The sequence below is a fragment of the Lichenostomus cassidix genome, chromosome 8 (genome assembly GCF_008360975.1).
Source record: "Lichenostomus cassidix isolate B80296 chromosome 8, HeHo_3.0, whole genome shotgun sequence".
Classification (NCBI taxonomy): Eukaryota; Metazoa; Chordata; class Aves; order Passeriformes; family Meliphagidae; genus Lichenostomus; species Lichenostomus cassidix.
This window is the reverse complement of record NC_139489.1, coordinates 2,448,133-2,475,941: the sequence shown is the minus strand read 5'-3', so window position 1 is coordinate 2,475,941 and position 27,809 is coordinate 2,448,133. Positions and strand designations below refer to the sequence as shown.

The window sequence follows — 27,809 nt, the reverse complement described above, 5'->3', positions numbered from 1 at the left end:
GTCACCATGGGAAAGAGCTTTTTGGGGAGGGGCAGAAAATCCAGAATTCCTCTGTTTGTTCTGCGGGTGAGGAAATTTGCAGGAGGGATAGTGAAAGCAGCCAGCGACTTCATCTAAAAGGCAGGAGCATGTTCTGATGCCCTGATATTTTGCTCAAACTAGGGGTTTTTTTCTGACCAGCTGGGTGAAACACCCATGTGGAAAATTCCCCACTTTTGTAGTTGCCTAATGGTATGTAAAAGCTTCATTTCAGTTGGCACCGCAAAGTGATTTTGCAATTCACTCAATCAAAAAAAAAAAAAAAAAATTATTGATTTTAAAAGCTTGTTAAATGCACTGGTTTGGTGTTGTGTTTTTATAAACAAACTAGTTTTCAGTGAAGTGAGGATGACAAAATGGGTAGTCTGATGTGGTGAAGAGACTGCATGCCTGGGGATCAGAAACAACTAAATTCCCAGCTCAGCACTGCTGTGGACTCTCTCAGGCTTTTATTCTCACTTTCAGTCGTGGAAACAGCTATCAGATAGATTTTCTTTCTGTAAGCAGGATTATTTTAAACTTTTGCAGGAAAACCTTTTGGTCTTTTTTGTCTGCAAAGTGGGGATATTTGCTATCCTGGCTTTGAGAGGATGCTAAAAGTCAACTCCTGCTCTGCTCCATCAGGAGTTTAACTCGGGAGAAAGGCAGGGAGGACAGAGCACAGAGTGGTGAATAACAGAGCTGTGCTGCTGCTGTTGGTAAATGGATGTCAGGCAGTGTTTGTGTTTGATGTGGTGGCACGGGTGAATTAATAAGTGCAGCATAAAGGTGCACACGAGGTGTGTGAGCAGAGCAGGGAATGCTGTGTCATTTCTGACAGGCGGGAATTGGGATTTGGTGGCTCAGAGTTGGTAGCACAGCACTTGAGTTGCAGATGAACAAATTCTTTTTAAAGAAGTTGGTCAATTCTCCCATTTCGAGTGAGCGAGGCAGCATTCATTATTACAGCTGATTGCAAACGTGTGCCAAATCCACTGCTCAAACAATTTCTGTAGAGGGAGAGGCATTTTTCTGAAAAATAAAAACATGTAATGCCCGAACCAAAGCTTTTTAGCTTTAATGCAGTCTCACTGCTTTGAGTTGAGAGTACCTTAACAGCACTGCAGGAAATGAAAGGCACATTGTTCATTGAAACATTAAAAAAAAAAAAAGAAAGAAAAGAAAAAAAGAAAAACAATGATGTACCGTAACTCACAGAACTCGTTTTTCAGCCCTGCAGTAATTACACTGGACTTGTCAATATCATCTGAGAATTCTTTGCTTAAGTAGGGTTGGACTTGAGTATTAAACCTTAAAAAATGTTGAAGTATATGCTTACTTTTCCATGCCTAAAAACATAAAGGAAACAGTTCTGCTTCTCAAGCTCTGGGGGAGACAGAAGGCCACAGTGGGAACAAATGCAGAGAGAAGTTTCTTCTTCTTCTCTAGGCAAAGGTGGTCACAGAAGGCATGGTACAGCTTTGGCTGCAAGGGAGGAGGGGATTGTGTGTGGAAAAACCCCTCTGCCTTAACTAACAGGCTGCAGAGTCCAGTCCCTCAGTGAATGCTTTCCTTCTGGACCCAGATTTGGCATTCCATGCAGTGGAACAGCTTCAGATGATGGAAGTGGTGCTTGCTAGCCCGGGGCTTGGGCACTCTTCTCAGGCTCAGAGTTCACCCTTCCAACCGTCCTTCCAGGCAGAGAACAGCCACTGCTCCTGGTGGCTGTCCTCATCCCTCAGCCACATTGCATGTGGCTCCTTTTGCAAGTTAAATGGTGGCTGAGAGACATCCAGTTCCTTCCACAGCCAAATTTTTAACAAGTGGAAGCATTCCAAGGCTGTTCCTTCTGCTTGGGCCATGGCTGACCTCTCGTCTCCACTGCTTCAGGTGGAGTCCAGCTGCCTCTCAGGCTCTCAGAGCTGTGACAGAACTTGATGCCAACTCACCAAGAAGGTGCTGGAGGTGTCTGGAGGCTCCTCTGTCCTTGGAAAAGCCCCTCAGCTCCCACCTGAGGAGCACACAGACATGAGCAGCTCTCTGAACACACCGTGTTCAAACTGGTGTTGTTAGAAAATACAAGGTCTCAGATGACTAACATTCCTGAAACACCTTATTTTCAGGAGATAACTGAGCCTTGCAGAGAAAGTTTTCTATCAGTTACAGCTGCAAAGGCAGTAATACAGTAACGGCAGCTTTTATTAATGTTCTTGTTCATGGGATTATTTGCATCAGAATCTTATAAATGCAAGAAGACTCTCCTCTCTTGTTTACAGAGCCACGCTGAGGAGTTATCACAGCCTGAGGGACTAATCTAAAATTAACTTTCTTCAGAAAAAGCTTTAAAAAAAAAGCCCTTAGCATTTCCAATAAGGAATCTCATCGCTGGCGCTGAAGTCAGAGCTCCTGGTGATGTCAGCTTGTTTGCACCTTTGTAACTTGCCAGGACCAAATTCTGAACAGATTTGCACCCTTATGGATCACGTTGTCTGCTGACTGGGAACAGCAGTGGGGAAATTTGTCCAGGCTTGGAAGCTGTGGTCGAGCTGGGGACTACTGGTGGGGTTGGTCTCTCCTGGCTTCCCTGGGACTGGCAGGATGGGCTGTTGACTCTAACAGGACCCATCAGCCAAGAAAGGTCTGATGAGGTCCAACCTGTGTTTCATCACCCCCTGAGAGTGCCTGTAGGCAGCTCTGAGAGCCAGCGTTTCCCAAGGAAACAAAAGCAGATATGTCTGGTTGTAAATTTAGCTTATGTGTGATGTAGTCTTGCATTTCTCTCATCTTATTCCATTACATTACGTTCCCAAAAAGAACTAGAAATGCAGTATTTTGATCATAATAATCTGGAACTGAAACTTTGCAACATCCAGGTGTATTTCCCCTTCAGATTCATGACTGTCACAAAGAACCATCTGAATAATTAGGAAAAAACCCACCAATTTCCCCTACATTACCATATTCTCTTTTGTGGTGCAGTCTGTGAGGCACAGTTACACCATTTCCAGGATTTAGAGGGTCCTCTGGATTTAGCCTGCTTATCAGTGGCTGGCACTCTCTTGGGGGAATCCAGTGATGGGTAATGGCACTGACTGTCAGTCGAGCAAGAAACAGGAACGTCAGTGGGGTGTCAGAAACCCCAATGTCAGTGGGGTTAGCTGTGCAGCCTCTGCTGGGCATGGCTGGAGTCTCTTCTCATCAGTGACCTCCAGTGCTTGGGGCTTGGGATTGACAGAGGACTTCAGTTTTCACTGCTGCTAACCATTAACCTTCACGAGCAAAGCATTCCCACAAAAATCCATCCAAGGCGAGGATGACAGGAAATATTCAAAGCATGAAATGAATGCTTATAGCATGACAAAGCAGTGCTTGAAAGACATGAAACGTTCATTACGCTTGGAGTGGCTGAACACTGCAAAGGAGAGGAGAAATAGAAATGTGGCTCGAGTATATATTTTTATTTCTCCTTGTGTGTGTACAGAAAAAAGGCAATGAACCTTTCCAATGGATAAGGTGCACAAATACAGCTGCGCTTATTCTAAGTCATTTCAACAATATATATTTTATTCTGTTGCTCCATCCTGTTCCTTTCCGTGGATCTTTATCCACGAGATAACATCAAGGGCCATCTAGAGGGCAGCTTGGAAATGGGATTGCCAGGAACTGCCTCCTAGGAAACTCCTGATCTTCCCTCTGCAGGGCCAAGGATTTTCTTTGTCCTGAGGGGACCTCAGTGCCAGGTCACTGTCCCCACCTCTGTGGGATGAGCAGGCAGCCACGGCACCCCCTTCTACCCATGTCCTATTTTCCAGGATGCTGGACACAGCAGCTGGAGCTGTGAGCAGCCTCCAGCTTTCACTACAACTGTTTTTAATGTCTATCTCCTTGAGAGATTTGCTGTTTAATTAACAGCTGAGAGCTGGGTTGCCTCAGAGTAATTGCGGCCACCGGAGTGGACCACAGGCTGAAGGATGCTTTGGAACACCACCCTGCCCACCCCGAATCTGGGCACTTAGGGAAAGGAGTTTATTTGTGGTGTGGGCATCGTTTAATTTCTGTTGAGTGGAGAGGGGAGTTTATTAGTGGAAAGAGGATGTGATGCCAAGGCCTGACTTGCAAAACAAAACCCCAAACCTTTCTATTTGTCTTTCTATGTAAAAATTCCCTAATGCTCGGTAATGTAAGACAAAGGGAAAATTTTACTTGCCGGAGAATTGCCTTCCACAATAACCAAGAAAAAAAAACACAAAACGCCCACACCAGAGCAGCATGATCCAAAATGTGAACTTTTTACGCCTCCCCAACCTTCTAGGTTAGGCTTCCAACCAAGTGATCTTTTATTATCAACATGATATACCCTTGACATAATTTGGCGCAGTAAAGCTTCTTCTGCTGAACTCGTGATTTCATTTACTAGATCTGATGAAAGTTCTGTGAACCACGGTAAAATGTGATAATTAGTAGCTTAATTCTTTTAGGGTGTGCGTATTAATTGAAAAGGCTTGAACTATAAATACAGGGCCTGTGGATAAAAGCCCCCTCTGAAATCAGTCGCTTAGCCAAAGTATTCATTACTCCACATCCATTTAGGTGGTGTCTCTTTGTGGCAGAGAGTGGGAACCCTCCACTCAGAGATCACAGCAGCGAAACCCAGGCTGGCTCACCGCTGCTCTCCTGCCATCGGAAGAGCTCCCTGGCCAAAATTTTGCCCTCTGTGGTCAAACCACTGGAAGTTAAAAATGCTGAGAGCTGTGCTATGTGGATGAGCTGGGGAGCTGCTGGCTCTGTCCCTGCAGGATCAGAAGGGGATGAAGGCTTGAGCTGGAGGCAGTGGCAGTGGAGGGTGGGTGTGTGTTAGGCTGCCCAGCATCCACAGGGGAGCATCTTTCTGTTGCCCATCCAAGACCATCAGAGCTTCCTCGTGACTCCAGTCCCAGCTAGTCTGGCAGTTCTTAGCAAATAGTATTTTTCCTCCTACTTTCACACTTACCCTTCACTGCACCTAAACTTCTGTGGCTTCAGCCAGAGGTTGCTTCATCTGGACAGGAATGTCCAGCTGTAGATAAGGGACTGCATTTTTCCACTCACATCTTTTGCTCTGACTTCCTGACCAGCACAGGAGGTGTTCTGTTGACTCCAAACCTTTCCAAATCTATCTGCACACTATGAAAATGTGTGCCCTTTTTTCACACCTTCTTCTGGTTTCTGCCTGTGCTGTAGTGCCTGGATGAATCATGTGTGGTTTTACAGGTACAAGGTGGTTTTCATTCAAATGGATCTGAACCTTCATAGTCATACTTGGTTTGCACACTCAGAAAAATCCTGTATGTCTGCGCAAATTGCAGATTCATGGGTTAATCAGGTGCTTTCCAAGTGGCCTTAATTTTGTAATCCTGGAGTTGTGCACCCCAGCAAGGAGGTGCATGTGAAGGGCAATGCACAGCTCCTGAAAGCAGCGTGCTGGACTGCTGCTGTTGTCAGGGAGGGCACTTCAGTGAGAGCAGGCTCCCAGAAAAGGCCTCATCACCTCTGCAGATAATTACATACTATTTTTTAATTGCAGGTGCTGCTTTTTAATTGCAGAAGTTGCTAGCTAGGAACTTGAAAGAAAGTTTAGGGCAACTCTCACAGAGCTGTGAGAATAAAATCCCCGCTGAAGCCTGGCCCTGGTGCGACTGAAATGGAAAAGTACCAGATCCGTTTCTTGGAAAGTGAGAAGGAGACTTTTATTTGCAATGGTCCGCAAATATTTTCCCAGGAGCGAGGTAGTGAGCATGGCAAAAGGGGCAGGAGGAAGGTGAGGCAAGTGAGCCACACTTGTAAACACACTCCTGTAACTCTGCTGTTGTTATCTGGCACAAAAAAAGGGCGCTGCAAGTTGTTTACAGCAGTTTGTGGTGTTCGTTTCTGCTCCTTTTTCAGTGCCCTATCTTCACTTGTACAATTTTTTTTCTGGGTTGTGATAGTGTCCAGATAGATTTTGGCGGTGGGGTGGTAGGAAGGTGCCAGTTGATTAAATGTGCTGCTTACTATGTGCATTTCATGTCTGCTGTCTTAACATTTTTTTGTTAACCACTGTTGCAACTGAAGAAAACGCTGAATTTTGACAGTTGGGAGTTACTGCTGAGTATGTGCTGCAAACTATATCATCCCTCTGCCTTCTCCCTTTCTCCCCCTCCTGCTGGAACCAAATGATTTATAAAATGCCTTCACATTCTTGAGTGAGTTCACACTATCACCTCCAGGCACTGCATTGAGGAGTCTTAGTAGTGGATGGGAAACACAGGTCTGATAGCTGGTATTTTTCTCTGAAAGGGAGGGAAAAAAAGGGGCTGATTAAGTTTAAAGGAGAAGTTTCCTGCTGTGCCCCAGAGTAAATCTGTAGTCAGTGAAGCACTTCCTAGTAAACAAGACATGTGCGTGGTTACATTGGGGTTTTATTATTACCCACTGCCATTGTTTTCCATTTTCATAAGATTCAATTAATGCAATCATTTTAGAGTGTCTCTAATCATTACCTCCCTCCCTCACTTGCACTTGAAGCAAGCCATGCTCTGGGATGAGGAGCACCTCGCTCCAATCCCTGGCAAGGGGAGGCATGAGGAAATGACAGGGCTGTTCCAGGGGACCTGAATATTTGTCTCCTCTCTGCCTGGCCTTTGCAGGACACATGGCCATCACCCTGACCCTGGTGTGGTGTGCCTTCCCGTGGGGTCACCCAGCAGTGCCCTGCCCTAGCCAGGCACAGGGATGTCCCCACTCCTGTAGCTCTCATATCACAGTGGGCCAAACCTTTCACTGATATTTCTTCTCCCAGGATCAAAAGGGAGAAATACTGCTTATGTAGCTGTACCACTTGCTCACAGAGAATCCAGACCTCTGTCCCTGTTATTTTTCTACTTTAATTCCTTGCTCTTAAAATTTTATCTGTAACAGAAGGCTCTTTGACAGCTGCATCTCCATCTGAAAACCTGCTGGTGTTTGGGGGGTGTCCCCACCTGACCAGCTTTGAGCTGCAGACCTCCTGCAATTTTCCCACATGTTAGACCTCCAAGTCCCGATTTTCATAGTCAGGGAATTCGCTTTCAGGAAGTTTCCAGCAGCAGAATGCAGAGAGCTGGCCGTGTCCCCCATGCCAGCCAGAGGGGAGCCAATTTGATTGTACAGCCGAGCATGCCAGAGCTGGAGCTGCAGCAGGAAGGGAAGAGGTGAGGAGCAGGAGAGGATGGACAGCAGCGTGGCACACTGAGATGGCTGTGGTTTTGAGGCAGGAAGGGATCCCCACAGATTTTTGTCAGGGAAGGCTTAGGAAGTGGCCCACGGCTATTTTTAAATCAATACAAAGTGGGCTGGAAAGGATATGACAACCCGAGCAAACAGCTGAGGAATGAGGCAGCCCAGAATGAGTGAATCCAGATTTCTGTCTGCCATGGCCACGAAGGATGGATTTGCAGTAGGACTGGGAGCCGTCCACTGTTAGAAGGAGAGGGAAGTAAAGATCATCCCGTGTACAATATAAATGTAAGTTGTTATTACTACTATTGCCATGTCAGCCGTAAACTGTTCCCACGAGAACAGAGATGCAGCATCATTGAAAAAGAATGTCTTACTGTGAAATGGGCAGCAGAAACACTGTGGCATTATCTGCCGGGCAGTGAATTTACCTTGGTGACAGATCATTATTCCCTCCTGCAAACGAACCGGATGAAGGGCAGGAACACAAGGATAACTCGGCAGCACTTGTATTTTACAGGCTTCCGAATTGGAAAAAACAAACTAACAAAAAGTAGCCAGATAAAACTGTAAGGATGGAGAATGTCAAGAGAGATTGCCTGGGGCAAGAAGTGGGGAGGAAAGTAAATTTCTTCCAGTTCTATGTTGCTTTGATACGTGGACTAAAACTTGGGTTTCATCCCATCAAACATTAGGCATTAAAATGAGACACCAGCAATGAACCTAAAATCCTCACTGTCCCTCTGTAATCAGTGGAGACACCAGAGCTTTTGAGAGTTAATCTCTCTCTGTTGAACCTCAGGGAGATTTAAAACCAAGATGTTTCAGTCTAACACTGTAATTGCTCTGGACCTGAGATTCTGCTGCTGGAGGAAGTCACTCAGCTCTCTCCTGCTCATCCTGACAAGCCAGAGTAGACAGAGTTGAGACAGAGCAGCTCAAGAGCAAAGGTGGATCTAGCAGGGCACGTGGACTTGGCTGAAGGATTTCTTCATCATTAGATGTAGGGAGTAGAAGAGTGGACACTGTATCTACTGCCCACGTGGACTTTTTCCCTTTCTGTTTTTCTTTTGAATTCTACAGACTGGGAGTTTCTTAGATAAATTATCATTTTTGATAAGCTCTGTGGAAGATTTTGTCTAGAGATGGGCACAGTTGCAGTGAGAATTTCCTCCTCAGCTCTTCCAGTGAAGTTTTGTTCTAAACTGCCCAAATGAAGCCATTATTCAAAAGTAAAAATGTTCTGTTCCAGTGCTTGTTTTCATTCTTTCATGTGTCTAGGGACTAAACTTCTGTGAAAAAGAGCCCATTCTCACAGGATGTCTTGCCTAATTTTGCAGACAAGAGAGGTTCAGCTATTCCACTTACGATGAGATAAGAATCTGAAATGTTTGGGATCTCATCCATCCTGAGTTGAACTCTAACTTTTCCAAAATCCATCCATCATTATTTTCCCCTTTATTTCTGCATTTCAGCAATGCAAGCAAAGGAGAAACAGAGATTAAATGAATGTTTATGCATCATAAACTGTAATAGATGGGTTTTCTTTTTACCTGAGTTACTTTAGTTTATAATGTAGAGCTCTTTGCGAGTGGAATTCCTTTTCATTCTTTCTGCCAGCCTGAAAGTCAGTCCCAGTACAAACTGTCACAGGCCAGACTGCTAAGCATGGCCCAAAATACAAAGTCCTGGCCCATGTGGTATCTTCAGATTGTCTTAAATACATGAAGATAGAGCAGTCCACCCCAGTGCCATGTTTCTGCATCCCTGGGTGTTGCACTGTGCCACACACACTGACTTTTGGGATGGGTTAGAGGGTCTGGAGAGCCAAATCTTCTCCCACAGGAAGGGTAGGCTTAGCACAGGCTTAGCTCCCAGCCCAGCTTCAAGCAACTGATTCATCTCAGCAGTACCCCAGAGCATGTCTGAGTTGCTGCATCCCTCCTGGGATGAGACATCCCACCAACGTCATCCCAATTCCCTGAGCACCCATCCTGGAACCACCCAGTGTGCCACACGTGGGATGAGCACTTGGAATTTGTTAAGGATGAGCAAGGTCCCTCTCTGCCTCTTCTGTTTGCTGTGCTAATGTTGAATCCCTCACAGTGCACTCACAATGAGTGAACTCCGAGGCGCTCTTTGGGCTGCAGCTTGAGCAGATCACATGGAGAAAATAAACTTGGTCTGTGTTCTGGCCTGACCTTGGCCTGAACCTGAGAAAGTGAATGCTCCTATCACACCAACATGTGTCTGTAGAAGTACAGTAAACACAAACGGGGGTCACTGGCCCTCTCTGTCCTGCAGTCCCAGGCCAGGAGTCTGGAGTTTTGGGCTGTCCGCCCAAGTACTTGTTAATAAATGTCCATTCTTAGTCCGTAAAGGAATGTAGACAGGGCATCCTGCCCTACAAAACACAAACTTAGAACGAAACGGAAAGAGAGTCTCAGTCATCGTGCAGAGCTCTGCTGCTGGTTTCCACATCCAGCAGTCTCTTCCCACTGGATTTATGTTGCTAGTGTGGGACTTGGCCGGGGGAATTGCCCACTAATGCACTGGGTGTTCTCCACCGCTGTCTGAAAGCGTCACTGCCTGAGTGTGTCAGGGCTTGGGAAGTCAGTCAGGCAGTCTGTGGGGCTTCCTCCTCAGGGTTTGGGGGAGGCAGAGACCTGGCAGAGTCTGGGATATGAGCCTGGAGAGCCTGGGTCACCCGGGGACAGGGTTGTGCTGTTTCCAGGGGTGTGCAGGACTTTGCCTATGCACCTTCACTCTCCCAGAGGAGTCAGTGAGAGGCAGATCAGTGTATGGCCTGACATGGCCAGTGACAAATCTCTTCCCTCCCCAGCTACAAGGATAACTAACGTGTAAAGTTAGTTAAAATAACTGATGTATAACCAATGGAAGTCAGCCTGCTTGAGACTAAAAGCTATCAGAGTTAGTTCTGTGCAAAGAATAGAGGAGTAAGAGCCTCCTGGAGAGAAAACTGCAAGGATTCAATGGAAAGGACAGTAGGTAAATACACAAAATCCATGGAGTTCACTGTGAATTACAGTTTGTTCACCAGTGGTGGCAGCTGAGAAAGTGTAAGCAGTAGCTCTGAAGGGAGAGGAAAGCCTGGGGAAAGGTGGAGCTGGCTGATCCTTGGGACTTAGCTTTCATGCCCAGCTTTCTCTCCCTTTACATTTGTACAATCTAATCTCGAGCAGATATTTCTGTGGCTTCCATTATCATGGTGTCCTGCCACAGTTTTTTAGAAGGGCTGTGGTGTGAGGAGAGGGGAGTGTCAGGGAGGATGAGAGGAGCCAGCTGATGAAGTGGCCAGGGTTTGTGTCCATGTCACCCAGAAAAGGGAAGCTACCCTTACCTCACCCTGTCCCCACCATGGATGCTGGGCTTTCCTAACAAATCCTGCAATGTTATCTGCAGGTGTGGATTATTCCTATAACTATAAATTAACGTGCACATTAAAAAAAACCCTGATAACTCTTTTTATAGCCTCCTAATTCCATGTCCACAGGACTTCAGATCCCTCAGTCCAGCTCCGAGCATGTCTGAAGGGTAACCTTGGAGGTGCACTTGTCTACCACCAGCTGAGTAGTGTTTTATAGGGTTTTATAGATCCTAAAATAATTACAGCGTTGCTGAGTGCAGTTGTATAATTTCTTGGCAATATACTAATTAAAACGAGATATTTACACACAATGCTTGTTTAAACTTAAGACTTGTTTTAAAAGAACCTGCATACTTCCAGTTACTGTGCATCACAGCTTTATTGAGGGTCATGTTTTTCATGCAGATTGAGTTCTGGAGCTCTGTTATCAACGTAAATGAGCCCATGGTTTTATGTTCAGGCCTGAATACTTCCAGTGCATCTGAATCATCCTGATATTTCATTTCACCATCTAAAATCACTTTTGAAATGGTATATTTTTTTTGACTTGCTGTGTTGTGGCAATTAGAAATCTCTCAGTGTTTACTAGGAACAGAAAGTCCAGCAGAGCAGAGTGTTTAATGTGATGAATAGTGTTAGGAGCTCAAAGAAAAGTCAGATGCGTGTCGACACGTATCAAAGCTGTTCTGCTGCTCAGAATGACTGTTCGTGATACTTGTTTCATGATAAACTTCCTCAGAACATGATGTTACTGGAAAAAAAATGATCCACTCTGAGAAACACGCAGGTGACACAGTTGAGTCAGCAGCTTGCAGCAGCGACACAGGCTTACGTTTATAAAAATCCCCTCTGAACTTTTGTCTCCTGCATGAGCACATCAGAGCCTTAAAATCTGCCCTGCTTCTCGTGTTCGCTCGGTAGCTGTTAAAACTAGAGAAAATCTTCCCACCAGCCTGATGAAGAGGTAGATTCCCAGCCTTGAAAGTCTCAGTAGTCACAAAAGTTTCCTCTTTCGTAAGTAATTCGCCGTATAAATGTTAGTATCTCCAGAGACCACTGATATCACCGGGGAAATGGTAAACATGGAAAAATAACAGAGCGCTGTGGAAACCAGAAAATCCTACCTCCCGTCCGAGAGGGTTTAATTATTGGAGTTGCAAGCATTTCCCCCTGCACAAGCATCTCGGCATTCATAGGTGGAAAGTACCTCATGCTGTGTTTGAAATATCAACTGGATTTAAAAGAAGGCTTTGTGCTTCAGCATGGACCTTTCTTAGCCTCCTGCAGATGGTTCCTATTGCTGAAAAGAGACATGACTTGTGAGATGGGGAGACCTCCGTGCCGATTTTCCGTGCTGCTCTAATCCTGCTTTACACCCATAAAGGACTTCAGTCCTTAAGCCTTTACCCTCTTTCTCCTAAATATTAAAATTATTTTCCTGAGTGTCATACCGTATTAAAGCAGAATGAAAATGGTTTTAACAATTGCTGGCATGGGGCTTCTGTACAGCATGTGTGTCACAAATCATGTCACTTTTCAGCAATAGGGCTGCTGCCAGCGGGAGGCTCAGAAATGCTCATGTTAATCAAAAATTTTAATTTCAAATCAAATTGACAGTTTACACATGGTGAGAAATGCTTCTCACCATGTGATATTTCAGTATGCTACACTGGGCAAAATGGGTGCACTTTCCTGTTAAGAATTTTGACTACAGTATCTGCAAATTTATGGGTTTCAGTGTATTGGGTATGGTAGTGGTTGATCTGAGGGAGCCCCTTGGAGAATAGGAGACAGAAGGGTTTTCATGCAGCCTGGCACTGGTGAGCTGCTGTTGGCACATGCTGCTGGAGAAATGACAGGTATTCAATAAACATCACTATGGTTAAGAGGAAGATTTAAAGGAGGGAGGGGCTGCAGTGCTATAAACAGGATTTGAAACAAATGTGCTTATTTCAGCCCGTGATTAGTCTGAATACCTAAGTATTCCACACCAGTTTTTAAATATCCTTACATTTATTTCCACACTGATGTTCTTCACACAGCATGAACAATAATATTTATGGCATTAATACTGTAGCTAAATTCTGATTTGGAGCAGTGTAAACCCAAGTAGACTCTCCATGTTCCAAGGCATGCAGACCAGAACATGGCTACTTGTTTTGCCTGTGGCACATGGCTCTGCCACCAGCTCCTGCAACGTCCTGCCTCCTGCCAGCAGCTCCCTGGACACCAGGGGACAAAATTCAGGGAGCAAAATTTGATGAGGGGTGAGAGGAGCAAGGACAGGTGATGGAGAGAGGAGTAAGGGTAGAGTGGAGAGTGCACGATTGGCCACACAAACCCATGTTTTTGGGCTCTGCCAGAAATAAGGTGCTGACATCGAAAAATGTCCAGTGGATAGAAATTAACTTTACATTATTCTCTTCAGGAGGTTTCCCAGCTCTCTGGGGAGTCCTGAGGTTAGTGCAATGCCGAGTTCGTGACGTTGGGGTGTTAATTTTGCAGAGAGGTCTTGGAGGGGGAGATGGGCAGGGATGGCAGTGTTCCCTCCCTGGGTCAGGGATGGCAGTGTCCCCTCCCTGGGTCAGGGATGGCAGTGTCCCCTCCCTGGGTCAGGGATGGCAGTGTCCCCTCCCTGGGTCCTTCCCTCCAGGGCCCATATTTGCCTGTCTATGGGTGCCCAGGGAGCACCCTGCAGCAGCACATGCTGCCAGCTTTCCCTGGAAGCTCCATTTGGACACTGAGTCACTGGCAATATCACCACAGACCTTGGAGATCGCAGCTGTCATTGCTCTTGTAACCAGGGTTGATATGAAAATATGAAGATAAATAACTCCTTCATATTATTATTTTCAGGGAGGCAGGCTTTTCTTTTTATTACTCTTTTTATTGTTGGATGCTATAAATATTCCAGAATTATTATCCCAAGGTAGATTTCATCTCATTTACTTTGAAACGCTTTTGAGGAGGCACATTATTTTATAAGCTGCCAAATGAGTATGACCATTTATAATGATTTTTTTTTCTTCTTTTCTTTAATATTTGATTTTTGGATGGAGAACCTGAAACAGAAATATGCTAATTTAAGACATCTGTTGTTTTTCAAGCTATAGGCCCCTATCGGTATTAATGCAGTTTTTTTCATCAAATTGGGTTTATGGTAGACAGGAAGATTCTAAATTTTTATCGTTATATCAAAAAACTGTATTTAACTGATTTCTCACACACACGAGTACTGAAAATGATGCTGGGAGTCATCAGAAATGAAAAACCACACCAGACATCTTAGATCTTGGAATGGTTTCCGTTACACAAGGTCTTTAATGTGAATTGAAATGCTTTCAATGTTTCAAGAAGACCTTTGTCTTCAGCAGAAAGGAGCTATCCGTGTGCCACCACTTGGACAAAACCCGACATGATTGATTGCAATCTGCAATCGGTTCATTAACGGTAATAAGTTTCCATTAATTCCACTATCTCTGCACTTAAATATAAAATGAGTTGAATCTCCTAAGAGCCGAGGCTGCAGTGGATCCGTGCAGGATCAAGCTGTTGGTGACACACCTGATGCCACATTTATTAATTTGCAGCCCAGACTCTAAAGCTCAATATGACAAATATCGAAAGAATAACCAGGCGTTGTTCTCATGAGAGAGTCTAAAATTCCGTGAGAAGGAAAGGTAACACACAGGGAGATGTTACACATGTTTTTGTGTTCTGATTCACCTCTGGAGGACCCCTGGTCAGGTGGATTCCTTAGGCAAGGGTGAGACATTGAATCCCAATAGCCACAAACCATACAGAAAAGGAGCCGAACTGGAGCTCTGGGCACCCCCAAAAACGAGCAGTTTTAGACAGACAGTTTCACTGTCTGCTGGATACACACTTTTTAGCTAAAACCCAAAAAGGCAAATCATTTACCAGCGGTTTTGCATATTGTGAAGGGTTAACAAAACTTTCATTATCACAGTCTATTAAGCCAGGACCAGGAAACAATTTCTAATCAACACTCAGATCTGGGCAGGGATTGTGCAGTCTTTTGTAGGAGGCCTCAGATCTGTGTTCTCTATTCTCACATGCTCACTTCCAGCTGTTGTCATTGAAATCCCACATAATCTCCCCGGGTCAAAGGGCAGTCATCCATGACTGCCGCTGTTAGGAGGTTATGCTGATTTCTGTTGTCAAATATTGGCCCTTTTCTCTTTCAATCACTCCCATTCTACTTTTTTTAACAAGAAAGATCCAGCCTAGAATTGTATTACATGACTTTAAAGTCTTAAAAGTGTTCCTCTATTGTACTGACACGACATGCCCTGGACGGTCTAATCCATCCTGCTATGGGCCACAAAGAAAGTTCTGGTGCTTCTTAAAACCTCAGCCAAAGGCAGGTAGCAAGTCAGGGAAAATAACAGTGTTTGTGACAGTTATTTCATAAGAAAATGTGCAATTTGTCCAAGGTGAGCTATTGCTGTGGCATTAAAATTAAATTGGAAATAACAACCCGAAATAGGAGTGGGAGCATTTGTCAGGGAATGAGAGAGGTTTCTGTATCACCTTTAATGTATAATGTCTTGCTTAACTCTTCTATAAAATGGACATGAATTAAAAATGTGGTCTAATTTACCATTAAAGGTTTATCATTTACAAATTTGAGGGATGCATTTTGTACAAGGCAATTAAAACAAGGCCACAGTAGCAGCTCTGGTGATCAGTATTTGGGGGCTGCTGGTAAATGCTGCTGTATGCAGTGTCCCAGCCTGGTGCTGTCTGCCATCAGAATGGCACAGACATTCCCTTGGACACAGTATTGTGCCTGGCATAGATGGTCTCTTCCATCTCCATTTTTTTTTAGATACAGAGTTAGTTTTTTTAGATAGGCTCAGCCCCGTGGATCTTGCTTTGTATGTCCAGCGTGGGATAGAGCTGAGCTATTTCTCAGCAGTGGCAAGGCCGCCTTGGCTGGGTCAGCCCAGCCTTGATAAACTCACCTTCCAATTAAGCAGAGTGTAAATGTTATGAAGGTCTTGGCTGAAGCACGCATGTTCAGTCCTTCCCTTTTTGCTGGAGAATGCAGATTAGGAGTCACTCCCTCACCCCCATCCTGCTCAGCCGTGGAACAGCTAATCTTTTGGGAGTCCTGGGGGTGAGCCGGGTTCCCTCTGATAACATCCCCTCTCTCCAGGCCTGCGTGTGCTGTGTGATACAGACATTAATTTTCTCATCACCATTATTGCTCCGCATTGTTTGCGAAACATGGGATTATCTAGATAGAGGATAAAACCAAAAGGAATCAAGTTGCACTTCGAGCAGAGAGGGCTTTTCTTTTAATCAGGCATTTGGTGAAGATAATAGGCTTGAGACCCTAATTGATTATTACTATTTTAAGGTTTTAAGATGGCTATGTATAGTGAGATGCTGAACATGAAAAAAGCTTTAGAAATGGGTTCAGTGCTAGTTTGGGGGACTTTTGTAATTTCAAAACACTGAAAAGGAATCAAAGTCTCCCAAAAAGCTGTTCTCTGAAGCTTAATACATTGTCACTCAGATTGTAGTGGAAGAAAAATAACTGGATTTGGACTTCTTCATCTTCAAAGGAGTAACTCTCTCCCGGTTTTATTTAAGCTCGGTTTTCAGGAAACCAGCTGTATCTCTGTTTAGAAAATACCTTGTATATTTGTGGTGCAATCTAACTGTTTTCTAGCAAAAATAATGCTGTTGGATTACACAAGGAAGCCTGCTAATTAAATAACAATAATACCTTGAGCACCTTGAAAACATCTTCAGATATTCAATTAAGGAACAATAACCCGATGAACTTTAACCTATAGACTATATTCAGACTTTCTACATAAAAGTAATTGCATCAGTCATGATTTTCTCAAGCTACAACACAAGCTCTTGATTGGTAGCTCAACGTCTGAGACTCCTTTTTACAGCATTAATTGGGAAAGCAGACAATACTCTCCCTGTAAACTCAATTTTAGGACGAAGGTTAGTTGCCTTTGTACACGTTTACTCATTGAAATAGGAATGTTTGCTTAATAATTCAAAACAAATAGCACTAGACAACAAGTCCTAATCCTGATTTCTCCTCTGCCAGTGTAAATTAGGAGAAAATGAGGTGAAACTCTGTTTGATCAGTGGAGAAAGATTTATTTAAAACTTCTTTGAGAGAGATCAGAATTAGGCTCCAGCAGTTAAAGCCTTTTCTTCTGGCTTCTTTGCTGGGATCCAAAAGAAGAATATGTAAATGGCATTGTGAATTCTCTCCCATGTTAAAGCAGCCATCAAGTTATAGAAAGATGTTTTCCATGTGCTAGCTGGTACAATAGCATTGTACTGCTGTACACAATGATTTATTAGTTGCTATCCTGATCTGCTTTACTCAAATTGGTCTCATTAGCCTGGGGTTTTCCCCCCCTTAGGGGAAAGGTGCTCATCCTCATGGGCCAAAGTGAGATCTTGGGTAATGAGTGAAGCACTACCTACCCTAGATTTGCACTGAACCAACGATCCAACCATATATTTTAATTCCTCCTGGATGTTGTCAGCCCATCTTTGTTTGGCAGGGCAGTGAGCACGTGCTTTGGTCAGGCATGGGATGGAAATGGAGCTTTGCTGAGTCAGGTCTGCCTTGGCCAGCCACATGTCTTCATTTGTACCCAGAATTTCACTGGATGAACTCTGCAAGGTCCATTTGGAGCTCCTGTTTTACTACCAAACTGTGACTGCTGCACAGAGCTGCAGACAGAACCTGTCAGACACAGCAGTTTCCATGTCCTGTCTTTTGGATATCGAGCAAAACTATCGCAGCACAAGTATTTCAGTAAATCTTGGGAGATTTCAGGGTGTTTAGTCATCTTTTCAGTACAGGAGCTCATTGATGCTAACATCTGCATATGTAATTTCTTGATTTTTTCTATTTTTCTTCTCATTCCAAATTAAGTGGATCAGCCAAATTGATACATTTTTGCATTTTGACCCCAGTTAATGATGTTTGCTTCGCATATTTTGTCAATGCTGCTGTTTCCCAGTAACTCTAGTTTTACACATTTAGGTTCTTTGTACTATTTCCCTCATTTTCTTCTCTCACTCTTATCCTATCTCAGCAAAAGCAAGGGTCTTAGGCCTGGATTTTGCAGCCTGAGCCATCCAGGCACACCTTTAAAATTCCGTGGGAACTGCAAATTCACAGACCAACCATACCTCAAAATACATTCATGATACATCTCTAAGCCAAGGGCATGGCTTTTGTGGGTTATCAAGATATTATTAATGATTGGCAAGACAAGCCCCCCGATTTCCTAATGTTTACAAGTAAATATCAAATTGGAGAATTGTGAAATTCACCTTTCATTTGTGAAATGTTTATTTTCGGTTTTGGAGGATGAAAATCTAACCACGCTCGTTGCATGATGTTGTTTAATGATTACAATTACATGTCCCCCCATAAGGAATGTTCCTACAGGAGTAAGTGGACATTTCAAGTGTTCCCAAGATAGGAAAAATGAAGTCAGCATGTCTAAGATAACTTACTCTTCTTCTCTCATGCCCTGAGAGTTAGAATGTATTTAAATGGCACTTTCATCTCTGGTTTTACCTGCGTGTGACAGGTTAAAATAACGTGGTTTGCCACACGACAATCACATTTTCACTGGATAATTACAAAAGGCTCTAAACTTTCCCTTTAAAAAATCAGCCACATATCCTACCGTGGCTGTGATTTTTCTTTTTTTTTTCCCTTCCACATTTGAATTTCACCTTCACTCCTCGTGCAGCGGGAACCTGCCTGAGAAGCGCAGGTGGGAGTGGACACCAGAGCAGAGCCAGGGCGGAAAAAAACAACACGTGGCAGATGTTCGTGGCATTGCTGGATGCACTTCTGGAAGTTGCTCAGATAGTGCCGTGATGAGCACAGTGTGAGAAGTTACATAGCATAGACTGGCTTCCCTCGGAAGGGCTCTGCGGAGTAGTAAGCCTCCTGGCCCCGATCCAGCAAGGCACTTAAGCATATGCTTAATTTTAGGCACATGAGTGGTTTCAGTGAAGACCTAAGAGAATTATTTTTAATTCACAGATCATTTAATTCAATAGGCAGGTCTGCTGCAGCATATGAAAAGTAGATCTTCATATTAAAAAGACTTTGGAAATCGGCGATGAACAAACGTTGCGTGTGGCCAGCAACCATTTCTAAAAGGCAGAATGAGGTAGTCATCACCTTTATTATGGGAAAATACAAAGCAGATCAGGCAAAAGTCCTTACAGCTATCAGGGAGCTATTTCTAAAGTTGAAAATAAGGAAAAATAAAAGCTCGTAAGAACATTTTTTTCATTTGAAGTAGAGAAAAATTTATTCTCTTGATGTAAATAAAAACCTTGTTTGCAGATTGAGGAATTTGTTTGTGTTGAATTTCAGCATCAATTTCAATATTTTATAGTACATTTATCTACAGCTGGAGCATGACAGATTTGTGTATATTTATATGTTTGTGTACATAATACATATGTATACACACATACACAAGGATGCCCAAAGATATACATATACACAGTTTGAGAACTCATCATTATTGCTGGAGTATAAAAACATGCCTGATGCAGAAACTTGTCTCGAGTCTGTTAGCTTAGAGACTGCGTTCATCTGGCACCGTGGGCTCCTCACAGAAACAGGGAACTTCTTCTGTGTAGGAGCAGAATTCCATGAGATCTTGGCTGGAGAACAGCTCACCTCCCTCCAGATCTCTCCCAAACCTTTCCCAGACACATTTCACCCTCAGCTGTCCTGCACACGAGATGGATTCCTTTCACATCCCATTCCACAGGTAGAAATGGCAGTGGGATATGTTGGTTTGGCTTTTTTTTAACAACCCCAAAAGAAAGCCTGGAGTACAAATGTGCAGCTGGCATTAGTCCTATTGCTCTGGTCATCAGAGAAAGGTGCACAGGTATTCCCAGGATGAGCATGGGGTGCAGGAGAATATATGGAAGGCAGGGAACTCGTACTGAGCCTGACAAACAATTAACGCTGGAGCAGATGGTGCCCCTGCAAAACATTCAATAATAAATGTGTGCGTGCGCCGGAATCAGTGACTCTAAGTAGGACAACCTAAAAAGGTATGCCACTTATCCTGTGGGCAAGCAGGACTTTACAGTTCTTTTAATAATCCCTTTATCCTGCGATTTCTCCTGTGACCCTGATTTCCAAAGGGGGAGGTCAGCCTGGCCGGCTGAGCTCAGCCCTCCCTCTAATTGTCCGGCCGGAGCTCTCGGCCGCACGGGGCTGCAGCCTGGCCAGTCCTTTGTCACTGAGCATACCCGTGAAAATTAAATGAACGTTTGGTGGTGGGCATGTTTGCAGAGAAGAAGGAAAATACTGTTATGTAAAGTGCCGTCACATTTTGATAGCGAGTGTAGAGGCATTCCTTGCACGAGGGATGTGTCCACCCTGCTTCCTACAGATAGTCCAGAGCTCAAAGTTATTACTTTTTCTTATGCAGATTTATTTTTATTTTCCTAAAAAACCTAAAACCTAGTTACAAATGTTAGAAATTTTTTATTTTTGGTTGGAAAGGCCTTAATTTAATTTTTTTTAACCATCTGCTCTTTTAAGATCCCCCTAGTGTAACCTTAGAAAAATGAAGAATACGTCTTTAAATCTTGTTTTGTTTGAATGAATGGAGTAGATAATCCTGATCAGATGTTTCTTTAGAGAATAATGTTTAAAACGATTATGGAACTTAGCTGTCCTGTCTGTTTCCTAGGTACAGTATTTTCATTTCAGTTGTGAAGTCATTAGGGGTCATCCAAGGTAACCGTTTATTAAAATAGTCCTCTTTTGTTTCAGATTTCCTGTTGAGATGCTTTAACATGTAAAAATCTCCCTGCTGATGTGTCATGGTAGCTTTCCTAACCTCTAGATAGAAACCACAAAGCAGCCTACATAGCTGTATGACTGGTTACCCACCTACATAAACAATAATTACTGCTAAGTGGGAAATTAGATGTCACATTTTAAGTCTAAATGAAAGTAAAGTATTTGAGAATACTGTCATTAAATGCTTAAAGCTAATCGCAGTTCTCTCACTCTGTTTGTTTTGTAGGACATTTGGGCTTCCAGGACAGTTTTGTCACATCAGGTGTTTTCAGTGTGACTGAGCTAGTAAGAGTCTCACAAAGTAAGTATCATTTTGTGGCCGGTTTATGTGGTTTCTGCAATCCAAATTTTTTTCTTTGATGCTTATTGTTCCCTTTCCCAGTTCAGAAACAGCATCTTGAAAATTAGGACTCTCTTCTCCCCTCTTCTTGCCAGTGGATAGTGTTTATGTGCCACATCTTTAAATGGGCGAAAATAAAATACCAGAATTTTAAAGTAAGCTGATAAAAAATTCGATTCTGCAAACTTGCCTGTGCAAGTTGATAAGCTCGCCTGGCACCCAGCTGAAAATGGGCAGAGTGCAGATAAATGCATTCAGAAATGAACTTCCCATGGATTCCTTGGAGGATCCAAGGGTTGTATTTTAACCAGACCTCTAGAAATTACCTGATCTCTGCACATGAGCCTGGAAATTTTCTGATGCTGTTTTTTCACTGTGTTAATCCATGCCATGTGTACATGTCTGTGCATGTGATTCTTGGGGCTGTCCAGTGCAGGGCCAGCAGCTGGATTTTGATGATCCGTGTGTCTCCCTTCCAGCTCAGGATATCCTCTGATTCTATGGTTTTTACACCTGCAAGTTGCTGAAGTCATAAATAGGGCCAACAACTGTTCCAACTTCAGCCCTGATCATCTCACACATCCTGACGTGTCCAGGCCCATGTTTTCCATTAACTGTATGGAATTCTGTCTTCTAGAAGGATTTGGGTTTTGACCTTTAAACAATGCTAATGCCCCCAGCATGAGTGACACACTGCAGCATGATCATTGCAGGCTTGTCAATACTCACTAACAACAGTGAATTAAGAGTACCTGTCACCATCCTGTTCATTGATCAGAGGTGCATTGATTGTATTTTGCTATGGCATAATACAGATGGTCCAAGGAAGGAGTATGGACAGAGCCTTGCAGAGACACTACTGCTAAGCCAGGGCTGTAGGAACAAGTCCTTTAGAGATCTAAAAAGTTCTTCCCTGTGAGGGTGGGGGGGCTCTGGCACAGAGAAGCTGTGGCTGCCTCATTCCTGGAAGTGTCCAAGGCCAGGTTGGAGCAAGCTGGTATAGTTGAAGGTGTCCCTGGCCATGGCAGGGGTGGAACTAGATGATCTTTAAGGTGCCTTCCAACCCAAACCATTCTGTGATCTTCACTCCAGCTAGAGTGGAGCTCTGGGATAGCATCACATTGTCACCAATCACCACTGCTCCAGGTGAAACCCTCAGCTCGGTGCTCCTTTAAAACCTTAGGCTGTGCAGCCAACCTCTTGAAATGATAAAAATGGTTCTTCTCTTTGATAACAGAAATATTTATTTGTGTACTGGCTCTGAGCACATAATTTAAGTCATTCTGGGGCTGGAATCTAACTGGCACAAACCTAGCAGAGAATCTGTGGGTTTGAGTCAGAACACAGAGTTCCTCAGAGGATTTTCCTGGTTTATTTCCTCTTTTGGAAAGATGCTAGCTAGTAAATTGGCTTTACATTCAAAAATAGGGTCGTACAAGGAAAGCATGGCAAGTGGGAGAAACATTAATTATATGCCCTGGAAGAGAGACAGAGAAAAAAAGGTGGACAAAAGCATTTCTCCTGACTTTCCTCCCCTGACAGCCAGTGGGAATTTTGAGAGAAGAGCAAAGTTAAGAGGACTCACAAGTCAAGAGGTGCTGCTGAGTGTGCTCAGCACATTTACAAATCGGTTCACTTGCTGAAGTGCTTAAGCAGAGACTCAGGCATCCAACTGGCTGCACAGAGAGCACAGCCTGGCTGGTACCTGGGCACACCCAGGCTGTCACCAGGCTTTGAACATCTCCATGTTATGTCACTTTATTTCAGCGTGACAGCGCGAGGCTTTTGAAGCCCGAAGGATTCACCCTCCCCCTCTGCAAGGCATCCCACTTCCCCACAATCTTATCTGGGCTGTGGGAGCCCTGCACTGCAGAGCTGCTCTGGACTCTGTCAGCCGTGCTCCATGTGTGCACTTTTCCTAGGAAAGTGCCCCACTCCTGGCTGGAGCCTTCCCAGCCTCCCCCAGAGCTTGGCACTGACCTCGTGAGCGTCATGTTTCAAGCTTATTAATTTTCCCTGATATTTTATTGTAACTAAACTGAAACACTGGGTATCAGAAATCCTAGCACTCAGCATGTTTTGCAAATTATGAGCTGTGTCTGAGATGTTCCCTCTGCTTGCAGTTGAAGTTCACCACCTTCAAGGATGGGGCACCTGCAGGCAGGAAAAGAGTGGACTTCATTAGAAATAAGAAAGAAGGTGTTGGTGGGAAAAATATGAAGTTTCAGCTTTTATCTGTTCCAGACACGGGGGTTTGCACTGTTTTTCATGGGCTCTTTAATAATCCTGGGAGGTCAAGACCTCCGTTTTATATCCTGTCTACAAGCCAGCACCTCTACCAAAAATAGTGTCCCCAAAGCATATCGGGATATCACTTCAAAACTGACTCAGAGGGAAGAGTGCCAGCAACTGATTTAGCTACACTGCTTTTGATAGCACCCTGGATTTTCCTTGGAGATGCCCCAGACATGTACTGACCAGCCTTAACCTTGTTTACTTTATGAGGTCTGAGAAGCCCACAGCCTGACATGCCCTGGCTACCCAGTAGGATATGTTTAGTGTCAAGTCTAGCGGCAAATTCCCAGAAAACGCAGTATTAATTCACATGCTCATATTCAAAGAATTATTTAACATAACAGAGCAACAAGGTAATTGCTGCATATTTGCCTGATTTGGTAGGCAAGGTCTTGTAAAGTTAATATTACTCTCTCTGGGTTGTCTGCATGTCCTGATTTGAGACAAGTCCTCTTTCCAAAGAGGTCATCTTTGTGTATGCCCACTGTCATTTTTCTTTCCATGCTTGCTTTTGGTAAGATAATGATAGAAATAAATGATTTCCCCCAATTTTTACTGGCCAGTGGCAGCTGTTACCTAAAATTAATCTTACAAAATATTGTGGGTAGCAATAATGTGCCAGGTTTATTTAGTAAAGTTCCCAGCGGTCCACATGACAAGGAGTCTCAAGTAAGAGGCAGTTGTCTCCATCATGCAAATTTGGGGAATGAATTAATCAAGTGAAAGGTCAGCTGTTAGTGTTATCTATCTTGCCTATCAGTGCTGATCATCACACTTTCTGTGAGCTATTGAACAAGTCTAGACTGTGCTGGTAACAGAAACTTGCTTTCTTCAGTCCTATAGATGCAGATTTTCTTTCGAAATGCTGCCCAGCTGCTGAGTCTTGCAGAGCCTAGTAAAACAGAGAAAAGAGATCATAGATGTGCGTCTGAAAAACAAAGCCTCCTCTCCAGCCCATCTGATGTGGGTGTTGCAGCTCATGCTGTCAGTTCTCCTCCATTATTAGCAGGCAGAGGGTGTGAGCTCCTCTCTGAGTGTTGTCTGTCACCCCAGATACTGGGGAGACCCTTCCAGATAACAGAGGCTTCATTCTTCCCTCTCTGGAGAGCTCTGTGCTGACAACAAAAGGCTCAGAGGCAGAAGCGTCAGAGATGGGTTTGGGAACTGACAGCCAGCTGTTGGCCCAGTGAAACCTCCTCCTTTTCTCCCCTTGTTAGGAAAATATCCCCCTGGCTGTGGGCAGCTGGAGAAGACCCTCTGCAGAAGGTGCTGGCAGAGGGGTGGCCCTGGTGACAAGTGTCCCCTTCCCCTGGCAAGGGCTGCGAGGTCGTGGCAGGCTGGAGCAGGGAGAAAAGCATGGGGAATGCACTCCCCTCTTGGCTCTGAGTCTGCACCATGTGCTCCTGTGCAGAGAGAGCTGCTGGGAAGATCTCCTCCCGCGGAGGTCCTTCAAGCAGCCAGATGAACTGCACTGCCCAGGATGTGAAGAAAGATTTAGGATTTATGAACGTCGGCTAGAGCCAAATCAAACATATTTGTTTGGTGGTGTGGTATTTGTCAAAATGACATCATTCTTCGTGCTGATAAACAAGGGAATTCTGACTGCACCCTGGCCTGGAAATGCCACGCATTGGGGTTCAATGTGCTGGTTGAGTGCAGTGAGGAGCTGCCAGGGACAACGAGGGCTTTTAATCCTCCTGATGAGCCTGTGGCACCACAAACACACCGTGCTCACTCTGTGCACACAGAAATGGTCCAGATGATTTTCCCTGAAGCACTTAGACTAATTCCTCAGGTCGGCGGTGCTGCTGGGGGTGGGATGTTTTGGGAAGCTCAAGATCCTGGCACACCAGGCTTGGGGATGGAGCTTTGGGGATGGAGGCAGGGGCTGAAATGTCCTTGCCATGAGGCCAGGGGCTGGGATGGAGAGGGATTGCCAGCACTCCAGGCACAGACTGAGGAAACACAGCCTCCTCGTGCCTCTCATCCAGCCCAGAGACCCACGGAAAGTCCTGTGAATCTCAGCACATCCTGGATACCCATGGCAAGGTGTGGAATGGCTGGGCTGGGCAGTGGATGCCTTCCTGTAGCCCAGGAGAGGAGGAGAGGCTGCTCTCCTCCTCCCAGAGCACGTGTGTGAGAGCCAGGGTGTGATAAACCTGCTCTCTCCGAGCAGCAGCCTCTGTTTTCTGCTATACTAAGCACTACAGCAGTGAAGGCAGTTAAAGTCAGCAGCATGAAAATTAACATTTAAAAAGATACTCTATATTCCTTAGCAAAGCACTGCTATCCGAAACTCACTGTGTGGGCTTGGGTATGAGAGGGAGAAAAAAAGATTATAATAAAAAATAGACTGCAGGCATAGAGTGAACAGTTGCCGTGACCTTGCCTTTTGTATGCCATTACACAATTCAATGGCAGTCCACTCAAACCTTGCTCTCGATCAATATCCTATTAAAGCAGCACAAAAAGTCTCTATAAACTTAGTGGTTAGCTATGTTTATAAATGGAACTCAGCATAATTAGATGGTCAATAGCAGGCTGTACTTGTAATTTTAAAATGAACATCACACATTTCATATCTGTTGTATTCGGCGAAAGCTCTTTGAATCTAATGATACAGTGTGGAGGAAACAAAGGCCTTGCAAAAAAAAAAAATCCACCCAGCTCCCCTTTCCTCCCAGCAGCAGCAGCAGCACAGTGTGTTTCCCTTTGTTTATGGAGTCACAACACAGGAAAAAGTTTATTAGTCAAATGTCATGTTTCTCCCATTTAACCTTAAACACATTATCACTTCACTGCAGTGCTACACGTGTAATGATCTTAGTCACATCCCAGCCCCTCTGTAAAAACAAATACATAAAAATAGGGGAAAAAAAGAGAGGCTAAATATTCATGTGGCTTAAAGAAAGCACCATATTCCAAGAGAGATCAATGCCAGCCTGGCTGGTTTTATTTAGTGGGTTTCCTGTTCTGTAATTCAGTAATTTTTTTGAAAATAAATATTGCAATTGGGTTAGTTAGAGGGCTTTTTCTTAATTTCTCTATTATTTTTCTTGACATTTTGGATGAGGAGCTCATCTGGAGGGAGCAGGCTGGGATCAGGGTGATGCTGCCCTGCATCCCAGGAGTAGCACAGTGTGCAGGCAGAGGCAACCCACCTTCCTCCTCCTCTTTTTGGGCAAACCACCTCCTCCTGGCTCTCCCAGTGTGTCCCAGCTGCACAGGGAATTTTTGTGATGCCAGCAGCTGAAATGGGGGCTCCAGGCTGTGTGCTGGGGGTAGAGGTATCCTTCCCTCTCACCTCCTTCCAGCTCAGAGCCCTGGCTCAGGTAGCATCTTGACACCGGCACCAAGGTGGAGATTTTTGCTTTGACTCACAGTTTCTGACATCCTTCCCTGTCTGGGGGACATTCCTGAGCTGTCAGGAGGTCACTTTGCTGCAGAGCATTTCTTACAGGGGGAATGGGGTGTTTTAAATGTCTTTGCCTGGAGTTGGTGAGGCTGCAGCTCCCAGTATGCTGCTCCATGTGGGGCTGGAATGTGTTCTTGGGGTGTAGGAACACAGGTGGGGAAGTTGTGTGGTGGATTGTCATGTGCTGCAGTGAAGAGGTTTGGTTTAGACAGAGTTTTGCCACACTTTGCACCACTTTGATCCCTTTGCTTACTCTACAGAGCTGCTCCCTTTGGTGGGAATCATACAATCAAAGAATGGATTAGGCTGGAAGTGACCTTAAAGCTCATCTCATTCCAGAAGGGACACCTTCCAGTATCCCAGCTTGCTCCAATCCCTGTCCAACCTGGCCTTGGACACTTCCAGGGATGAGGCATCCACAACTCCTCTGGGCAACCTGCCCTACTCAGGCAGCAATCCCTGTGGGATCAGCCCTTTCTGCTTTGCACTGAGTTTACACAGCATTAGCAATACTTTTTTCTACCCTACACCTGCTCTGGACACACATTCCATTTTCCTATAGGGCTATCTCAAGAAACATCCAGGATATGGGGGAAGGGCAATAAACATGGCAGGGCAAAGAAAGAAGAGAAGCATTACCCACATTCAAGTTTTTCTTCCTTATCTCCTTGGAATAAATCTGTTTCGTACATCTGGCAATGTCCAGGAAATCCATCGTGCCTCAAAAAGAAACAGTGCTTTAATTTAGTGCTCGATATTTTATGTTCCTGTTTGGAAAACTGTGTGCTTAACCTGTAAGCTGGGCTTTGGGAGGCAGAGGGTGCAGAGGAATTGCTCAGGAAAGGGTTTGCAGAGCACAAATCTGTTTGGCAAGGAAGTTGCTGAAAACTGTGGAGTAGATGCTGCAGAGAGTACCTTTATGATTGATTTCCATTCAAGTCAGACTGACTGCAGTGTGGTCATTTTTCTAACCCATAACTGCACACACTGCAGCAGTCTGCTATCTGCAGGGTGTCTGAATTATAGCAGTCCATGTCCCTGTTACCTTTTACACAAATTACTTACACCGGTTTCTTTTTCCATGCAGATTCATCAGTTTTACAGCCTCTTGTAGCTGCTGTCAGGAAACTGTTGCAGAAAGCACAAATTGATAAAACGAGTTAATTTTACTGTGCTTAATTTTTCTTTCCCTCTGTTCACACACCCTCTCATATACCCAGTGTGCAGGAAGCGTATGATAGTTAAG

The 27,809-nt window shown here is 44.4% G+C and overlaps 1 protein-coding gene across 1 annotated transcript in view; it reads left to right on the top strand.

Annotated features, from left to right (window-relative positions):
• The window catches only part of NFIA (nuclear factor I A), a 149,469-nt gene that overhangs the window by 39,384 nt on the left and 82,276 nt on the right, over positions 1–27,809 (top strand). The window contains exon 4 of the mRNA XM_085067314.1: positions 20,740–20,814. Coding sequence (XP_084923440.1) covers positions 20,740–20,814 — 75 coding nt within the window. The remainder of the gene's footprint in view (positions 1–20,739; positions 20,815–27,809) is intronic.